The sequence below is a fragment of the Colobus angolensis genome, unplaced genomic scaffold (assembly GCF_000951035.1).
Source record: "Colobus angolensis palliatus isolate OR3802 unplaced genomic scaffold, Cang.pa_1.0 Scaffold63, whole genome shotgun sequence".
Classification (NCBI taxonomy): Eukaryota; Metazoa; Chordata; class Mammalia; order Primates; family Cercopithecidae; genus Colobus; species Colobus angolensis.
Window position 1 is genome coordinate 2,384,564 of NW_012119932.1, and position 20,978 is coordinate 2,405,541.

At 45.4% G+C, this 20,978-nt stretch overlaps 1 protein-coding gene across 4 annotated transcripts in view; it reads right to left on the minus strand.

Annotated features, from left to right (window-relative positions):
* The window catches only part of KIAA1217 (KIAA1217 ortholog), an 865,191-nt gene that overhangs the window by 335,080 nt on the left and 509,133 nt on the right, over positions 1–20,978 (minus strand). For 3 of the 4 annotated variants that reach the window (XM_011963832.1, XM_011963833.1, XM_011963831.1), the window contains exon 1: positions 7,810–8,404. The exons of the other annotated variant lie outside the window; for it this stretch is intronic. In XM_011963832.1, coding sequence (XP_011819222.1) covers positions 7,810–7,879 — 70 coding nt within the window. In that variant the 5' untranslated portion in view covers positions 7,880–8,404. Of the gene's footprint in view, positions 1–7,809; positions 8,405–20,978 lie in introns of those variants that run through there. 4 annotated transcript variants of the gene reach the window in all.

Sequence of the window (20,978 nt, forward strand, 5' to 3'; positions counted from 1 at the left end):
TTTTTTTTTTTTGACACAGAGTCTCACTCCATCACGAAGGCTGGAGTGCAGTGGTGCGATCTCAGCTCACTGTAACCTCCACCTACCGAGTTCGAGCGATTCTTGTGCCTCAGCCTCCCGAGTGGCTGGGATTACAGCCGTGCGCAACCATGCCAGGCTAATTTTTGTATTTTTAATAGAAACGGGGTTTCACCATGTTGGCCAGGCTGGTCTCGAACCCCTGACCTCAAGTGATCCACCTGCCTCAGTTTCCCAAACTGCCAGGATTACAAGCATGAGCCATCACACCTAGCAACACTATTGACTTTTAAGTGGAGTCTGAAAATTAGTTTTGACATTATTAAGAAAATATATTTTAAGTTATCCAGGACAGCTAGATGAATTAACAGGATTGAGCCTCTGGAAGGGTGATTTCTTATGCAAGTATAACACACATCTGTCCACATGCACATATACAGCCAGCCATACAGATAAACATCCATGCATGTCTAATGGCAACAACAGGGCAGAAAGTGGCATCCTGCCTTACTATGCCACACAGGCTCATATGATCTATTCTGTTTCATCCCAAGAGCATCAGAAGAGGTCTAGACAGCCAGGACAATAAAACCTCTTTGTTTTTTGAAATGAGTTGGGAAGGGAGCTAGAAGGGGAGAGTTTTGGGGGTCAGAGCCAATCTTCTGTCCACATTAATGTTTGAGCAGCCCTGATTTACTGGACTAGACTCATCAAACTTCTGTTTTTTCCTAGCACTTTTCACCTCATGTTGCTTTTCTGTTTTTTCTTTCTTGTGGATTTTTCTAAAATATCTCCAGTTGCTTAACAAGGATTTATGTGATTTGGAGGAAAGGTACAAACAGCATCAACCATTAGCAAGGCTGGAAGGGTCAATGCAGCCACTTGGCAAACATCAGCATCAGATTGCCTTCGGAGCTCACTTCTTCCTTTAGTCTTAATTTCCTGCCTTGTGCCTTCCACCCAATGCCCAATGCTCTAGCATCCTGTCTGCCTCCCCTCCTACCTCAAGGCACCTGCTCTACCATCACCAGCACTCACAGCCACCTAACGCCACTTTCCACACAAAGCCACTTTACCCACATCCGTCATCTGAGCCTTTTCCTCAACAAGGCTAAGCTCTTGGAAGAGTCAAGTCCCACACCTGAGGGAGAAGCAACAACTCTGCCATTCCAGCCATTTAAGGAGAATGTGGTCTTTTCAGCAGAGAAAAACTAAGAACGATTACAAACAAGAGAGGGAGCAGGCAGAGGACATTTGTCACAATTCCATAGCCATGTTGTCAGAGATCTGAGCCTGGCCAACTCCTCATTATCCACATGAATAGAGAAAAGCTCAAGTGTGGATTATCCAAGCCATCAAAACAGAAATACAATTCGATTTCTTGTTTGGAATGCGCTTTGGTGTTAACATTTAACTATGGGTGTGTCCAGCTGTTTGCTATTCTGGGAATCCTTGTCGAACAAAATAATGAAGCTGTAGCATGAAGGCAAGGCTTGAGCTTGCTGAAAGGCAGTCCTGTTTCCCTTTCCTGCCCCTCCCAGCCTCTGCAGAGCCCAGGGCAACTCCTCCTGGGAGCTCACTTCAAGCAGGGCAAAGAGCAACATATGAGCTTAAAGCCGAGCAAAATCCCTGGAACATTCCCTAGAGAAGTGAGGACAAGGCAGACAGAAACGCTAGAGGGACACTTCAGGAATCCAAGGGGCTCCCAGACTAGGATTTGGCATTCTGGAAAGCAAGCATGGAAAGTAGGGGCTGAGGTAGACACCAAACACGCAGAGGCTCTTGGAAGATGGGGCATCCTCAAGGAGAAAGCCGCACTGCAAGTCCCGCAGGCAGGCAACTGCAGGAGCTGCCAAGGCTAGCTTCTTCGCCACAACTCAGGTTACTCTGGCTGGGTCAGCTGACCCGCAGCAAGGGATTTGGGGCCTTGCATCACTCAGGCATTCCACACCCGCTCCAGAGCCAGCAACAGTGCTGACGGCTTCCCTGAGATCCTCTTCCTGGGTCAAGATTAGGTAGGCCACAGACTCTGAGGGAAGGCATCCTCCCTTCTTTCTGGTGGCTTCTGGTTAGCTGTCTCCTTCTCAAGTGTGCTGAGAAGCTCTCTTGTCACAGGGAGCATCATGGGGAATTGCTGTTTGGTCTGGAGACAGCCCTATGTGTTCAACCAGAACGCTCTTCTGCTGCACACACAGGTAGATCGCATTTTCCACAGTCACCTCCCATCTCACTGGGGCCTTGTATTAATTCCAGTCAATGCATTGTGGGCAGAAGCCATGTGGGCCATCTTCGGTCAGGGCCCCTGGACCTCCTGAATAACTTTCCATGTTCTCTCTCTCTTTACTCTTTGGCCAGTCGAATACAAAGGATCCATAGAGCAGAACCCTCCAAGGCCGTGGGGGATAGCAGAGTGACAAGGCAGGAGGAGCCTTAGCAGCCACCCAGGAAATCCACCTGGCCACAGAAATCACACTGTGCTGTGTGTGAGTGAGCAATTAACCTTCATCATCCAAAGCCACCAAGATTAGAGGGTGGTTACAACAATTAGCCTATCTGATTAATCGGTTAGCAGGCCACAGGATCCTACAGCCTCCCTCAGTTTTCAAGCTCCCTTGTGTTTTTGTTTGTTTGTTTGTTTTTAGAAACAGGGTCTTGCTCTGTCACCCAGGCTGGAATGCAGTCATGTAATCATGGCTCAATGCAGCCTCGAACTCCTGGGCTCAAGTGATCCTCCTGCCTCTGAATCTGCAGTGACGGGGACTACAGGTGCATACCACCATGCATGGCTACTTAAAAACATTTTTTTTTGTAGAGATAGGGTCTCACTATGTTGCCCAGGCTGGTCTAGAACTCCTGGCCACAAGTGATCCTCCTGCCTCAGAATCTGGAGTGACGGGGACTACAGGTGCATACCACCACGCATGGCTACTTAAAAAAAATTTTTTTTGTAGAGATAGGGTCTCACTATGTTGCCCAGGCTGGTCTAGAACTCCTGGCCACAAGTGATCCTCCTGCCTCAGAATCTAGAGTGACGGGGACTACAGGTGCATACCACCATGCATGGCTACTTAAAAAAATTTTTTTTTGTAGAGATAGAGTCTCACTATGTTGCCCAGGCTGGTCTAGAACTCCTGGCCACAAGTGATCCTCCTGCCTCAGCATCCCAAAGTGATGGGGTTAGCTGCCTTGTTACTATCATAACATATACACAAAGCAGCACAGAAATTACAGCTGAAACCGGGTCATTATATTCCTCTACAGCACCTTAAAATTTTGTCAGTGATGAAGAGGATTTCTGGTATAGATCTCAGACAAAATAGACACAGGACTTTCTCCTCCCAGAACAGCATTCTGTGTCAAGCACTGATTGATTCATTCATTCATTCATACAAATATTTATTGACTGCCTGCTCCTACACCGAAAGGAGTTAGGAGATAGAGTGTGAAGTAGATCAAGTCAGACTTAATTCCCTCATAGAGGAGTCCACATTTGAAATAGAGAGGCCAACCACAAACAAATCATATAGATTCTAAATGTCACCTAACGATAAATGCTTTGAAGAATGAAACGGGATAAGGGTACAGAGACCGAGGGGGCTGTTTCAGAGGAGGTTTCTGCATATCTGATTCCCCAGGCTTGCACTCGATGGGAGGCTGCCAATCAGAGTGTGGGGAAGGCAAGCAGGTGGGCTGACAGCACTTCACCTGCATAGAGGTTTCAAGACCTTAGGGACCAGAGCAAAAGCACACACGTCAGGACTGCTATGGACAGAGTCATCCCAAGGAATGCCTATCCCCCAGGGTCACACTGAAGAGCCCATGGCCTTCAAAGGGAGTATGATAGAGTTAGAGTCAGGTTCCACCAATAATTGTTGAGTGCCTACTCTGCAAAGCACACTACGCGCTACACTTCCCCATTGTTATTTACCTGGTAGCCGGGTTATTCAGCGGTGGAAGCCTCATCGATTAGAGCTCTTCTTAGGGTGATCATATATACCCCAGTTTGCCAAAACAGCCCTGGGTTACAACTGTTGTCCCAGTAAAATTATTTGTAGTGTTCCCTTTCACTCTCAAAAGGATCTCATTTGGACAATAAGTTACATGATCACCCCCAGGGATCCCTATCTATAGCAGGATAATAAACTCAAAGTCCCGAAGTGGTATAATTAGCCTTTCATTCAACAAATGTTTACTGAGTGCCTTCTGAGGTGCCTGGTGCTCTGTGAGGTTGCCCGGTGCTCTGTTAGGTGCTGGAAATGCAAATGTGAATAAATAAGACGTGGTCCCTGCTGTGGAATATCACATTGTCATTGGGTAAAACAGATACACAGGCAGACACAAGAGAGAGTGCAATGATAGAAATGGACGTCATGGGTGATGTTAGCGTCAGAGATATTGCTCTCCCTCACAGCACTCCGTGCTCAGTGGGAGAACTAAAAATGAAGCCATGCTTCTCTACAGCATCCTATTCACCCAGAACTGAGCAGGATTTAAAAAATGAACTTGGATTTTTATTCTCTTTTGCCATTTTTTCCAGCCCTTCCTTCCAATCTCCCTGACCTCTAGATGCTGGAGTGCCTCAGGAGGCATCCCTTTGGACTTTTTCTTCTGCACACAGATTCGATCCTACGGGATCTCTCATTTCTCAGTCTTCCTTCAGCTCTACTCATTAATATCCAAATTGCAATCAACATCTCCACTTGGATCCCTGATAAACTTCTCAGTCCTAACCTATCAAAAGATTTTCTGCTCTTCAGACCCTCAAACCATAAACACCCTCTCATCTGTTCTTCGTAAATGCTCCCCCTCTTAGGCAAACGGCAACTCCATTCTCTCAGCTGCTTACACCAAAATTTTGGAAGTTGTCTCTGACTCCTCTTTTTCTCTTACATCCCACGTTGAATCCTTTAGCAATTGCTTTTGTCTTGCTTGTCTTTTTTCTTTTCTCCTCTCCTCTACTCCCCTCTCTTCTTTTCTGTTCTTTCCCCTTCCTTCTCCTTCTCTCTCTCTTTCTCTCTTTCTTTCAGAGTCCTACACTGTTACCCAGGCTGGAGTGCAGTGGTGCAATCATGGCTAACTGCAGTTCTAACCTCCTGGCTCAAGTGATCCTCCTGCCTCAGCCTCCCAAGTAGCTGGGACTACAGGCATGTGCCACTATGCCTAGCTAATTTTTTTTTTCTAGAGATGGGGTCTCATTATGCTGCCCAGGCTAGAGGAAATGCGTTGGGCATTACCTTCAATACACACCTAGAATCTGCTTGCTTATCACCACCTGCTAATCACCACCTGGTCCAAGCTAGCCCTGGTTCTTGCCTCCTTGACTATAGAAGCTTCTTAAAGGCCTCCCTGTCCTTCCCTCAACCCTACTTGTGTTGTGCTCAATACAGCACCCAGTATTACCCCCATTTAAAAAGACAAATCCCTTTGTAACTCACCTAGGCAACATAGCAAGACTCCTTCTCTAAAATAAAATAAAATAAAATAAGATAAAATAAAATAAAATAAGATAAAATAAAATAAGATAAAATAAAATAAACCATGCATGGTGGCACGTCCCGGTAGTCCCAGCTATTTGGAGGCTAAGGCCAGAGGACTGCTTGAGCCCAAGAGTTCAAGGCTGCAGTGAGCTATGATCATACACTGCACTCCAGTCTGGGTGACAAAGGAGACCCTATCTCTCTAAAAAAAAAGAGCAGTCCCACCTGCCAGGAGATTCCCACCTCTTTCAAAATAAAAGCTCTAGTCCTTATGATGGTTTCATGGGCCCTAGGTGATTTGGCCTGGGATTACCTCTCAACCTGTTTACCTCCCATCCTTCTCCCATGTTCTTGTTGTTCTTTGAATACATTAGATTCCTGCTATCACCTCTCTCATCTTTGCTCAAATATCACTTCAGTGAAACTCTTTCTAATAATCCTATTTACAGTTTCACTCCCTGTTCCTTTTCCTGTTTTATTTTTCTCCATAACCTTATTTCCATCAAATAGGGTTGCCAGATAAAATACAGGACTGCTCAGTTAAATGAGGATAATTAACTTCAGTTAAACTTCACATAAATAATGGATTAGTATTTTTAGCATAAGTATATCCCAAATATGACACAGGATATACTTGTACTAAAAAAAAAAATTCACTGTTTACCTGAAATTCAAATTTACTTGTATTTTTATTTGCTAAATTCAGCAACTCTGCCATCTAACATGCTATATATTTTATTTATTTGTTCATTGTCTCCACCAGCTCCCCACCCCCTGAAACTTGGTCCTTACACTGTAAGTTCAATGAAGGCAAGTATTTTTAGTCTGCTTTGTTCACCACTGGATGTCTGGCAGCTAAAACAGTGACGTCTACATAACAGATGCTCAATATTCACTGAATGAATGAATGAGTGAGCGAAGGAGCACGCCCTCTCAGCCTGAGCATCCTAGCCTCTGAAGCCTCTGAATCGCCATGATGTTGGAAAGTCATTTCTTAAATGGATCCCTTTCTAACAGCCCCTCTAGAATCTGGGTCATTTCTTTCAGGATAGGCCCAGAAGCTGAATTCCTGAAGTAAGATCCTGTCCCAGAAAATGGAGGGGTGGCGGGGGCCAGGGGGACGAGGTAGCCTTATCTTCCACTGGATGCCACTGACCCCGGTGGCCTCAAGGAGAGCGCTGTGCTTTGGCAGTATGAATGCAGACGCCTCGACAGATGACCGTTCAGACTTAGGGAATCTCCAGCCGTTACAAAACTTCAAGTTTTCTACATTTCACTGGGGGATTTCTATCTCTTGCCATTGTAAGTTCTCCTGTCTGGCTTAGCTTTGCATTTTCAGCGAGGATGAGTCATGTGCTACTTCCCTTTTACATTTTCATAAAACACACACCTTTTCCCCTGTGCATAATCCCTACTCCCACGCACAGCACTGCACTCCCGCACTTCTTTTTGTTGTGTGCTGGCCCCTGCATGAACCTGAGGGAGGGTGGGTCGGGCGGTCCAGGGCTGTGCGGTTTATGAACATGCTGCCTATAGGATTCCATAGAATCAGTTCTTGGCATCACAGGCGTCAGATGCCAGAGAGCAGGGACCTCCTCTGGCTACCCGATCCCACTGCAAAATTTCTTTGGAACAACATAAGCTTCTGGAAATTCCCTACGGAAAGACAAGTCTATTATAAACACAATTAAAGGGAAACTGCCTGGAGAAAATTTACCAAAATTGTCCAACAACTCCCAAGTTTTGAATTAAAACATAAAAGAAGATCCAGAGTTCTATCTATCACCCAGATGCTCAAGCCCTCCCCTGCTGCTCGGATCTGTAAAATAAAACATGCCTGGTTTCTGTGATTTAACTCTAAAATACTGCACAAACTTTGCAGCCAGCATGCATCTGCCACATGGAATCCCCCAACCAATGAATGGAAGCTGCCATCCTGGAGACAGTTTCACAAAAACAGCTCCTTTCTCCCATGGCTGGAGCCCCGGGAGGAAATGATTAGGAGCTGCTTAGTGATTTATTTGTCATTGCTTAGAGATACAGAGCATGCTGATGGCTCACTGTGCTACAAATGTGACATCACCCCACCACCTCTTTTGCTGCTTAAGAAAATCGTGCCAGAGATAAAGTCAAGCCTAAGAAATCACAGTTCTCTATTCTCTACCCAGTTTGGAAAATGTACCATCTCAAGAATTTTCCTTTTTTTTTTTTTTTTTTTTTTTGCCAGGTCCCAGGGCTGCAGTTTATAAAAAGCAGCAAGCGGCAAGGGGCACGCGTCCCTGTAACTCCATCTTTGAATGGGTCTGTTACTTACCCTGCATCTGTCTTCTGTCTGCTGAGTAAGGGAGGCACGGCTCACATTTCTGGCTTTCATTTTCTTCCATTGTCTCTGACTGCCGCAAAAGCTCCTTGCTCTCTGGAAACTTCAGAGCGCAGTTCTAAAAGCTCCCAGAAAGCGCCTGGGAGGGGGCCTGGGGCTGGGGAGGAGGGGACGGTGCGAAACCCCACCCCAAACTATTTTCCACTCCGGTGCAAAGTCTCCCTCGCCCGAGAAAACTGCATTCCAGCGCCAGGCCTCTTGGATCTCCCCTACCCCTGGCCCTCCGTCCCTAGGGTCTGTCCGTCCGTCCGTCCGTCCGCAGGCGCGCTCCCCGGGGACTGGGGGCTGGGCTCTGCCAGGGCAGGGCGATGCCGGGGGTTGGGCGCGAGGGGGGAGGCCCCAACAGGTGACGGCCTCTCCTACCCACAGCTTGGCCTGCCTGGTTCCACCGCTGCAAACCACCGAGGCTCTGCAGCCGAGGAAGGAAAACATTTCACACATGATTAAGGCCGGGAGCCTTCGCTGGGAGCCAGTGCCCTCATCTCTTTAATCTCAGAGGGAGAGTGAGCCTCCCAAATCGAGTGATCCACATATTAAGAAACAGCAACCTGTCGATCATTCAGTGATCCCAAATTTCAGTGAACTCCCTTAAAAAAAAAAATCCCAAACAATTTGAAAGAAAGGGTCTATGCTGAGTGCTGCAAGTAAGCACTTTCTGCACTAACTTTTTAGGGCCCGATTAACATCTATGAAGAAGTCTAGCGTCATTTGCACACAGTCGATTTCAATCACTCAATCTGGACTTTTTAAAAAAAAGTTCTACTTACTTGCCTCACTTTCTCAGACTCCTCCCTTCCCCAACACACTTAGAAACACACACACACTCACACACACACTCAGCCCTTGATCACAAATCTGAAAGGTAAACTAGCAAAGTCAACCTTCTGAAGCTCTCCCAGTTAACAACTTCAAAACATCTGAAAGACAGTGAAAATGCATTTCTTTGGATGGGCAGAGTTACAGCCAACATACTTCTTCTCCTTTTAAACCACCTACAAATATTTACTTTGTTCTTTACCCAGTCCTTGAAAAACTGGCAGAGTTCCCAGAGAGTGAAAATAGGGGGCACGATGTCAGGAGGATAAAAAAAAGGATGGCAAAATAATCTAGGCAACATTAGCTCTGCGACCTCAGACATCTCAGAGTAACAGTAGCTGGGAGGAAGAGTGCAATAGTGTAACCTGTAGCAGCCCCATCACTGGAAGGGTTAAAAAGGACAATGGTTAGTCTGGTGACCATACCTTGCCCCAGTTTACAGGGCATTCCAGCAAGGTTTGAGATTGATTTAAATCAAGAATGTGTGCAGAACAATGGCCGGCCTATGTTCCAGATTGTGACCTCGAGTGACCTGTGTGTTTTGGCAGTGGGGGTGACGTATTTTGGTCATTTAAGACATAAGGATGTGGAAGCACCTAACAGACAAAGGATGTAGGCCAAAAGGAAAGGAGACATGCCAGGAAGTGAGTTATACTCATGTCGGGAGGGGAAGAAGAGAGCCCCTCAATTCCTAATGGGATTTTTCTTGAAATCCAAGAAGACACAGTGAATCTTTTAGAAGAATAAACCAGTGCCTTGGCAGCCTGAATAGAGGCAGTGGGGTTTGCAGGGCAGATAACTTAAGGTCTCTATGACTTTGCAACAGAATTACCTGGCAATCTTGCTTTAAGGAGGAACGAATGGTACACAGTTTCTGTCCCGGTGGCCCCTGGGCAAAGCCAGATGAATCTAGTTTTAACCTTACTATTTCCTTAGGTGTAAAATGTTCATGAAGGAGGACCCTCCTATGTTCAGCCTTTCAGGTCCAGATCATCCTGATTCTTGTACACTGTTGTGTATTAGTTTTTAAGGCATTAATGCCAGGAGGAGGGGGAGGAGGGCGGGAGAAAAGTGAGAGAGAGAGAGAGAGAAACACTGCAGATGCAGCAGCCCAAATCAGATGTCCCTCAGCCTTTGGTTGTGACCCCAACCCCCTTGCTTTGGTGTCCAGAGAGCCCATCCCTAGCAGCTCCTACCTGTCATTTGGTAGCACAGAGGCAAAAACCCCAGGATGAAGGAGGCAGCAGAGAGCTGCCATGGCAGCTGGCAGCCACAAACAGTACCCTGCCCTGGGGCCCTCCTGGCTAGCTCAACCCAGGCAGAAGAGATCCATTGGCAGAAGCTGATTATGATTTCCTGGGGGCTGTTTGGAAGATGTCACAGCAGTCTTTCAAGGCCTCTGTTGATCCCTAGATGGACAAAAATAGGGGAATGTCTCCCACCAGGTCTGAACTACCATTTTCCAGGCAGCCCAAGGAACCCCCTTGGTCAGTCGACCTTGCGTTACAGCTGCTAGGACCCTCCCCTCTCGCATATGGGCCAAGCCGACTGCCCTCTCTGCTGATATTCCAGGAAGCAAAACTCTGTGATACGCACAAGAGAAAAAGGCGTTAGGGGGGAAGACATTTAACATAAATCATTAAGGACCATGAAACCTAGACATGTATTTACAGTAAAATAATGTTTTTTTGAATGATCAAACTTTCTGACCATTCTATAGGGAAAAGCTTCTATTGGATTACTTACCGGCCTTTCGTTCCTCCTTAAGAGGAGGAACTGAAAACAATTTGAGAAGGCACTCTATTAGCGCTTGCACCGACTATTCCATATCTTTCTCCAAAGCACAGAGACCTTCCTAACCATTTAACACTGATTGTCAGTTTCTCTGGAAAACAGTAGCTGTATTCTGCAATCTATGTAAACCTGCTAACTCCGATCTTCATGAAAACACTCTTATTGTCGCTGCTGTTACTGTGGAGATGTTCTTCTTTCTGGAAGAAACACTATTTGAACTAGAAGTAGGTGTATTTCTTTCTGGTTTAATTTAATTTCTGGGCTTAAAAATTGCTATTACATTGCAATCTGCCTACTGCTATACTTTGAAATTTGCTGTGAAAGGCATAAGGAAAGCGGCAAGAACTTGAAATCTGATTTCCCTCCAGTCATATAGAGAACTAGAATAATAATAATATCAGGAGGCTAAGTTTTCAACTCCATTTCTGTTAACAGGGAAAGGTGCAAGACTATTTCTTGGTTAGTGGTTCCATATGTTGCAATTCATGACTCAAAATGAGCTACCACATAAAACAAATGTCATTTAAAAGGAAAGACAAGTGATGAGATAATAGAGTGCTGTAAAGACAAATGGTAATTTTGCAGTCATAGCTAACCTGTTACAGAACTGGACCATTATTGGTGCTGATAACGCAACATAAGTGGCATCCACCATGAAGAGAATTAATCACAAAAATCGTAAACAATTGCATGCAATTTCTCAGCAGGCCAATTACAGGGTTGTGGAAAGCATGTCAATTTCCTTTATGTAAGTTTTTTCTTTCTTTTTTTTTTTTTTGAGATAGTGTCTTGCTCTGTTTTTTTTGAGACGGCACCTTGCTCAGTTACCCAGTGGCGCGATCTGGGCTTACTGCAACCTCTGACTCCTGGGTTCAAGTGATTCTCCTGCCTCAGCCTCCTGAGTAGCTGGGACTACAGGCACATGCCACCACGCCTGGCTAACTTTTTGTATTTTTCGTAGAGATGGGGTTTCACCATGTTAGCCAGAATGGTCTTCATCTCCTGACCTTGTGATCTGCCCGCCTCGACCTCCCAAAGTGCTGGGATTACAAGTGTGAGTCACCGCACCCGGCCTTTTTTCCTTGTTTTTTGGAGACAGAGTTTTGCTCTTGTCGCCCAGGCTGGAGTGCAATGGTGTGATCTTGGCTCACTGCAACCTCTGCCTCCTGGGTTCAAGCAATTGTCCTCCTTCAGCATCCTGAGTAGCTGGGATTACAGGCACCCGCCACCATGCCTGGCTCTTTTTTTTTTTTTTTTTTGTATTTTTAGTAGAGACAGGGTTTCACCATGTTGGCCAGGCTGGTCTCGAACTCCTGACCTCAGGTAATTTGCCCACCTTGGCCTCCCAAAGTAATCATTCTGGGTTTACAGGCATGAGCCACTGTGCCTGGCCTATGTAAGTTTTTCGAGAGAGAAATCATTGCAAGAACCAAGAGTAAGTGGAATTGCCCTGATACATATTTAATATTTTTTCACTTTAAATTCTATTGAGAGTCAGACAATTGAAAATGACTTGACATCATGACACAAAAGAAATAATTAATGCTTGCCGAAGTCCTTAAAATGTACTTTTCAAAGGCATCCATAACTGTGGGAGTTAATCAAAACAAAGTGAAAAACAAAGAAGTCAACAAAAGCGTTTCAACCAGAGGCCTCGTGTTTGATGTGTTCCATATTAACTGTTTCTAAAAGACAGGCTGTTATGGTATGAGGCCCTGTAAGTCAAAAACAAAGGATTTTTAACAACTGGGATAACATTTGCTTAAATGGATGATCTGGCACATGTGAAATGTGGGATCTCCAATCCTAGTTTTGACAGCAATGTGTCAGGTGGTTAGGGTGACCTTATACTTAGTATAAACCAGCAGTTGTGAGAGGGAAAGGAGACACTATTAATAATTACAACTGGACAACACGAAACCACGACTGTCCCTGGCAAACCAGTACAGATGGCCACCTATGTGTGATCCCAAGATAAGCCCTCTGGGCGCCTTAAGTTTCCAAATGTGAGGGGAACATAATGATACTGTTTCCCAACAAAGACCCTATAAAAGAATCTTAAACAATAATTAAAAAATAATTAATCTTAAACAATAATTAGAGCAAAGGTGTGAGCCTCACACGAACTGTATTACAAAGCCCCACTAACAATTTCATAAATTCCATAGTATGATACATTTCTATATGACTCATAGATCAAAACAGAATTTTCTCTTCTGTGTTAAGAGCAACAATTTCACCAGGTAACCATTTATATCTCCAGCATTCTCTCCAGAGCAGAGGGTAACCAATCTTCCCTTACTTAAAGTCCTTAAAATTCCAGTGGCTCCAAGGAGATCCTGCCAGACACTAACGGAGGTGCCCAAGAGCCCCTCCCTACCCACCAACACTCAAGTCTCCCTATCAAATGTCTTGGAACTCTCCTCTTGCCCCTCCACACAAATTCCTCATGTGATCATATAATGTGAAACTACACATAGATCCAATGTGTTAATACTTTAAGCACGTTTGCTTTCTTTTTAAGAGAACCCGTTGATGTTGGCTTTTATTATGGGTTCTTTTATCTATCTTAAGTTGGAAGATAGATGCTAGGCAGCAAAGACGGCGTGTGCACAGCACTGTGGTCAGAGCTGGCATCTGCTCAGCACATCGTCTTGAAAGTCTTGCTTCACTCTGCCCTCTGGTCACTGCAGACAAAGTCTGGATTCCAGGTGGCAACTTCTAAGTGAAAATTGTAACATGTATCTGCTCACCCCTTTTATCCCAGAGGGAGCAAAACCATGGCATATTTCACAGAGTTCCTGAAGGGCCAAGGTGGAATCCACGAGAATATGAGAACTTCTATGGATACAAGCACCTGGGTTGCTACCTCGCTTTACCCACAGTGCCTCATTATCAACCCTTTCAATAGAGTATTTGTTGGAAAGAGATTCTCCTGGCTTATTTTCTGCCGTTGAGCTTCTCCCCGGCCTTCTCTCAAAGCTCCAGTGACCTGTGGAGGTGGGGGCTGGGGAGTAGGGGGAGCAAGAAGGAAGGGAAACCAATCAAATTGCCAAAACTGGGATCATGGAGTACACTTCTCCCTGTTACCCCCACCAACAGCTCCCCACTTTGCTGCTGAACAAACTGACTCCTGCAGCATTCTCGAATGTCTGGCTCTCATCTCTCCCGTCTTTCTCATCTCCAGGGTCCTGTTCAGTCTTTACTTGGTGAATACCTTAGGATCTTTTATCCTCTTTTTTCACTACTGAAGTCCAAGGCCATTGTCCTAGGTGACCCCTCAATTATTATTATTATTATTATTATTATTATTTTGCTGGATGGAAATGAAGAATAAAAGAGGAGGTATGTCTCTTCTTCTTTCTTTTTTTTTTTTTTTTTGGATAAGTTCTCACTCCACCACCCAGGCTGGATTCAGGGGTATGATCATGGCTCACTGCTTCAACCTCTTGGGCTCAATAAATCCTCTAGCCTCAGCCTCCCAAGTAGCTGAAACTACAGGCACACTCCACCATGCCTGGCTAATTTTATATTTTTTGTGACATTAGGTCTCATTATGTTGCCCAAGCTGGTCTTGAACTCCTGGGCTCAAACAGTCCTCCGGCCCTGACCTCACGAAGTGTTGAGATTTCTGTCATGAGCCACTGCACCTGGCCTGGTATACCTATTTTCTAAAATTCCTCTTCTTTCAACAATAGAATGGGGTCTGGTATTATCTGGGGGGCATTGCTGTAAGAGCCCTAAGGCGGCATGCAGTTCCGTCATAGATATTTATCAAATTCTGCCGGGAGCTGGCACCTGCTCTAGTCACTGAGACCTCTGGTCTGTAAGCTAAGACTGTGATGCCAGGGACCTCCCTGGGGCGCAGGGCTTCCTGGAGGAGGAGGCCAAAGCTGGAAACTACCCTCAGAGCTGGTGCGGAGGAGGTGTGCAGCTGCTAGGATAGGGGAAAGCGCCTGAGGGGAGCTTGGGTGCAAGGGTGCACCCAGAGCATAGCCTTTGGGCAGGGGTGCCCATAAAGGCTTGGGGGCAGTGGTGCAGCCCAGGGTGGAGGGTGGAGGCTCAGAGAACAGGGCCCTGGAGGTCACCCTGATGCAGGAGAAGGAGAAGCCTGTGACTGGTGTCTTGGAGTCTCAGCAGGGATTGGCTGTACCCAGCGAGTTTCCTGACCGCTCTCTCCCCTGAGCTTTGCTCTCCTCTCCCCCCACCTTTGGAATTCAGAGCTCCTCACCTTCCCTCCCAGGGCCAGCGAAACAAGTGAATTGCCTGGATCACTTTGATCACCTCTACTAGCTTCTCTGCCAAATAAACACTGAAATGGACTTTGTTTCAACAATGCAGCTAGCTTTGTTTTGTTTTTGTTCCACTTTTTCATCAGTTCTCAGCCTCCGGTTGAGTGATGGCCATAGGCTTTAAGAGAAACAGAGACACAGATGCCACAGAATGAAAGGCGCAGTGCAAATGCATTCACCCTTCCATGTCACCCCCGGGAGGCTGACAGTCCTGCAGCCACACCTGGAGCTGAGGGGGTCACCCAGCACCCAGGGCTGGGCTGCCTGCCTGCGCGCAGCCTGCACCCCCTCGGGGGTCTCAGAACACCAGGAAGAGTTGGGAATGGGATGCTGGATAGGAGGATCAGGGGTGATCAGGAGGTTGGAGGTGCTCGGGAGGGGCATCCAGAGACTCAGAGGGCTCAAAGTAGCCCGTCTGCCCTGAGCCATGCCTCCTACTTCTTCAAGTGCCTCACCCTCGAGTTTATAGAATTCTTGAAAGCCAGTCACGTGCTTCAGAAGTCAAGTATTTTTACAGTGATTTTATTTTTCTCTCCCCACCTCAGTCCACAGAACTGAAGGTGGGGCGGAAGCGGAGGCGGGGTAGGGCCGGGTGGGGACTTCTGTTCCTTGCAGATGGAAAAACAGTTTTAATAGAGAAGGACTAATTTCTGGAGCCAAGTGGGTAGAGGGGGTGCTGGAATGCGGGAGATAGAGGAAGCCCTCCAGGATTTAGAAAGTATTGATGGCTCAGCTTCTCTGCCCTAAGCCGTAGTGCATTTTGTGTTTGTCCCCAAGGCTGCTAGAGCTTAACATTCTTCATTTCCCAGATGACATTGTTTTGCTTTGTAAACACCCACTTTTGCAAACTTTACAATCTCTGAACTGGACAATATTGAGTGGGATAAAATATTTAATGACTGGTTGGGCCAGGGTTTCTATAACACTATATTAGAAGCCTAATTTGTGTAATGCTTGAGTTCATAAAGGTAAAAAGGGTACAATGATTTTTTTTTTTTTGAGATGGAGTTTTGCTCTGTCATCCAGGCTGGAGTGCAGTCGTGGGATCTTGGCTCAGTGCAACCTCTGCCTCCTGGGTTCAAGCAATTCTCCTGCCTCATCCCCCGAGTAGCTGGGATTACAGGCGCATGCCACCACGTCCGGCTAATTTTTGTACTTTTTGTAGAGACAGGGTTTCGCCACGTTGGCCAGACTGGTCTCGAACTCCTGACCTCAAGTGATCTACCCACCTCAGCCTCCTAAAGTGCCAGAATTACAGGCATGAGCCATAGCACTCAGCTGGTGTAATGATTTTTAAAATTGTTTCTGCCTGCCCCTCACTGACACCTCTTGTCTGCATATACCTTCACCTAACACATTCAGCACCAGCACTGATACAAACTGGTGTGGAAAGTGGACTGCAGGACCTGATGATATTCTCAGGTTCACTCTGCTCACAGGCCCCTTCTGAGACAATCAGCCAGGGATGCTTCCTTTCGTCACCCCCCAAGCCTGACTGGTACAATCAGTAGGCTGAGCTGGAAGAGCTCAGAGGCTCCCTGGGCTGGACAAGAGACAAAGAGATCCAGTCAGATTTCCCCTCTTCTCCTTTACAGAATTCGAATATGAAATGTATAGCAAAGGGGTACAGGTGATGTGACTAAACATCCTGGTTTGCCTAGGACTTTAGGTGTTGCCTGGTTGTGGAAATTTTGGTGCTAAAACTGGAAAAGTCCCAGAGAAACTGGGTTGAGTTGGTCACCCGAATTGCAGGCAGTATGGCAGGTGAAAGCTGAGATGCACAAAGACAGCAAGCATAGCCAGGTGGCGCCGTGGCACAGTGGCTCAGTGGCGTGGTGGCTTGGTGGCATGGTGGCTCACATCTATAGTCTTAAAACTGAACTACTTGGGAGGCTGAAGCAGGAGGATCACTTCAGCCCAGAAGTTTGAGACCAGCCCAGGCAACGTAGTGAGACCTCGTCTTTACAAAAAGTTTTCAGAAAATTAGCCGGAAGCCCAGGAGCTCGAGAGTGCAGTGAGCTGATAGCTTCACCGCACTCCAGCCTAGGAAACAGAGCAAGGCCCCATCTCCTAAAAAAAAAAAAAAAAAAAATTAATTAAAAAAAATAAAAAAAGTGATAGCAAGCAAAAGCCTTGAGGTCACACAAACCAAAGAAAGAGAGAGATCAGCAGAGCAGGCTGTGTAGCAGCAGGAGGCAGAGAAGGAAGCAGGAATGGAGACACTGAAGGCTGGGCAGGGGTGCATGGGGGGAAGGACAGTGTCCTGTGGGTTTCCCAGAGTTGCTGTCAGCCTGATGCCGCCACTGCTGTATTCTAAATGTTATCCTAATGTTATCCTAATATATACACACACACACACATACACACACACACACATATAAAATGTCTCCTAAATGTTGCTCAGGAGGCTTGGGAAAGCCATTTCCTGTTTTTCCTTACTTCCAAATATAAATAATAATCCAGGGTTACTAGGTTATTAGTACGCCTGTTTCTTGTCACCTGAACAGGTCATAATCTATGAAAATCAGGACATTCACATGGTCAGTTGACAGAATCACTTATGAAATAAAATAATAAACATAGTTTGGTTCGTCTTTAAAAACAGACATACACACACACAGCTTTGTCTTATCTTTTCAAAGGTTTCAATTCCGTAGTTAAAAATTGCCATGGGTTGCACATAAAACAGTCAACTGTAGGCTGAATTTGGGGAAAGAATAAAACCTGAAGAAAAGGAAACAGTGAAAATTACTTTGTTTCCCAAACATCAACAATTTCTCTTCGGCTATAGTTTGAATGTCTGTCCCCTCTACAACTCATGTTGAAATTTAATCACTAACGTGTGGCAGTGTGGAAAGGTGGGGTCTTTAAGAGGTGACTGGGTCAAATTCTTACCATTTATATTAGTATTAACTTTATACTGACTTGCCTAAAATATTAAGCTTTTTCTCATCTATATTATTGTTAAATTACGGGTTTGATAAAACAGTTATATATTTTCTTACATCCTATATAGTAAATATATAACTATTAAAAATGTAAAATATTTTGTTTACTGAATTCTTTACTATTTTGAGAAAGGGTCTCGCTCTGTGACCCAGGCTGGGGTGCAGTGGTGCAATCACAGCTCACTGCAGCTCCAAACTCCTCCGAACTCCTGGGCTCAGGTCATCCAACTCAGCCTCCTGAGTATTTGGGACTACAGGTGCACACCACCATGTCTGGCTAATTTTCTACAAATTTTTTATAGAAATGGGGTCTCACTATATTGCCCAAACTGGTCTTGAATTCCTGGTCTCACGTGATCTTTCCACCTCAGCCTCCCATAGTGCTGGGATTGCAAGTGTGAGCCACCGCACCTGACTTGTTCATGCAATACTGAACATTGCCTCCTAAGACCTAGTAGTTTGGAGAATACTGCTTTAGGCTAAAGATGATCAATTCATCCATCTTGTCATTCACTCACACCTTCATTTTTTCAAAAAACTATTAAGCCCTAGTTTGCCAGTGGAGGAGGCCAAGGATGTTGAAATTGATGAGAGAAGCCATAGACTTGTGAACACTTGTCGCACTTTCTTTGCTTATATGTGAGCCTCTCTGATGAAATTTATGAGGTTGCCAAGGAATAAGACTAGCTTTATTATCTCTGAATCCCCAGTTCTTACCACAGCCCTAGCTAGGCACACATGGATGCTGAGTAAATGCTTTTTTTTTTTTTTTTTTCCTTTTTTGAGATGGAATCTTGCTCTGTCACCCATGCTGGAGTGCAGTGGCGTGATCTTGGCTCACTGCTAAAACTCTGCCTCGTGGGTTCAAGTGATTCTCCTGCCTCAGCCATCCAAGTAGCTGGGATTACAGGCCTGCACCACCATGCCTGGCTAATTTTTGTATTTTTAGTACAGATGAGGTTTTGCCATGTTGGCCAGGCTGGTCTCAAACTCCTGGCCTCAGGTGATCCACCTGCCTCAGCCTCTCAGAATGCTGGGATTACAGGTGTGAGCCACTATGCCCAGCCAGTATCCCAAACAGTTTCATTCTATGTAGAGGTCAGAATCTGATTAATGAAACACTGAACACCAGAAAGAATCAGCTGAAGAATTCTCTGCAGCTGAAAAGTGGGGAAGAGAAGGGCAGTAAGCCTTTGGAATCTGACAGAAATATTACCCACTGATAACGGGACTCTTTGAAACAACACAAACTCATAACATGTTTTGAATAATGGGATTCAGTCACATCAGGGTTACCTGGTTTAGCAAGGAGAAAACTCAAGCAACACAGCACAGAGGTGGATACATATGTTTGGATATTCACTCAATAGGCTCACAGACTGATTCACAGCACCTGGAAGACCTCAGGAGGGATGTGATAGGAAAGACGATGGAATGATGGTGGACGTGGCAGGACAAGTATCCGTCCCAGGCATTCTGTGCCCCAGGACAGGTGTCAGGTCCATGCATTTCATGCACAAAAAGCTTGAACTGTGTCCTGCCAGCACCACGGAGTCATGAACAAGATAAAAGCAGACTAAGGACATGATCAGATTTGTGTTTGAGATAAATCTGTGTGGAGAATGGATTTGAGAGAAGCAGGAAAAGAGATTACAATAAAGTTTCTGTTATAGTAATTTAGGAAAAAAGATGTGAGATTTGAAACTATGGGAATTATAAAGATAAAAAGAAGGCAAAGGTTTGAGAAATGCTCAGGAAGTAAAATTGGCAGGATGTATAAATTAAATTGAACGTAGGGTAGTGGAAGCTGGGAGATGCTCCAGGCTGCTGAACAAACTCAGGTTATGTTTCAACATTCCGTCTCAGTTCTTTCCACTGATTGACTTTGGTCAGTGCTACCACAAATAGGCCCAACCCAACTATTTCCAAAACAAGTTCACTGCTCTAATAGGTTTCTGTCGCTACATTCTTTCAATGTCAGCAAGTCAGCATCGCACGTTCTAGAAACAGGGACGAAAATTCAACATTCTGCCAACACCATCTTTCTTTCATAAGTCAGAAATGGCTCCAGGCACATCACATGGCATTAATTTTGTACTATATGCAATTCTGATTGATTACTGGGTGCCGAATTATAAATAGTTGTCAAGAAGTCTAATGACCATTTATCAAAAAAGATGCTGAAACCCTGTATATATGAGTTATAAAGAAAGGATGTGGCGGGGATATTAGTTTAACTAAAAGGGCATTGGTTATATAGATCCCCTCTTAGTTCTAAAATTTCTGCCTGTGCCTAGCTGTGTGTTCAGTTTGCTTTGGGTGCAATTTCTAGAACTCTGTGCAAACTCTTTGGTTTAACTCCAAATCGTAGTGAAGGATGTGAGGTGTAATGATTACCTGGCACGGTGCCTGGCATATAGTAGGCACTCCAGGAAAATTTGTTGGGTAAATGAATGTAAATAAAGGCAACCAACTCTGGGCAGATTCGATCCCTGGGGCGTGAAGCCAGATTTTCCCCTATTAGCCCAGGATCCCCATAAAATAGCTGGAGGCTACAAGGGAGCAGCACAGCGTCTGCACCTCGGCCCTGTCTCTACGCACCGCTCAGACTGGTTTTGGAGCTTAGATATGCCTGGATCTTCACCTTCCTATGCATTTTGTTGTTATTTCACTTACTACAGAGTTAGTGCAATGGAGAAGTCCCAGGGATGCAACTGTCACCAGTAGGAACGCAAACCCCTGTTTAGGCATATCGCCACTAGGGGGCGAGAGAGTCAAAAGGCTGCATCGGAACGTCCGCCTTGCCCTCTTCAAGGTGTCAAGTTTTTCCTGAATTTCCAATGAAAGCATTCTCAGATTTCTTCTCCCTAATCATCTCCGATACTTGGTACAGCAAGAATGAGGAATCATAATAATATTTTATCCCAAGCTATTGGAAACATCCACCTTTGGCAATGCTTTTTGTTTTCTAATAAAAATTTAAACATGAAAACAGAAATCAGGAAAATTTCCCAAAATTGGTTACTGCTTTGAGCTGCTTCCTATGCAATTGCCTGGAAGCTGTGAGGCCCCAATGTGCTCCTTCCAGGCACTGCGACCAGAGACGCTGCGCGGTGGGTGGGGTTGCCAGGGAAAATACAGGATGCCTAATTAATTCAAATCTCAGGTAAAGTCTTTAATGTAAGTATGCTCCAACTTGCGAGAGGTGTGTATGTGTGTGTGTGTGTGTGTGTGTGTGTGTGTGTGTGTGTGT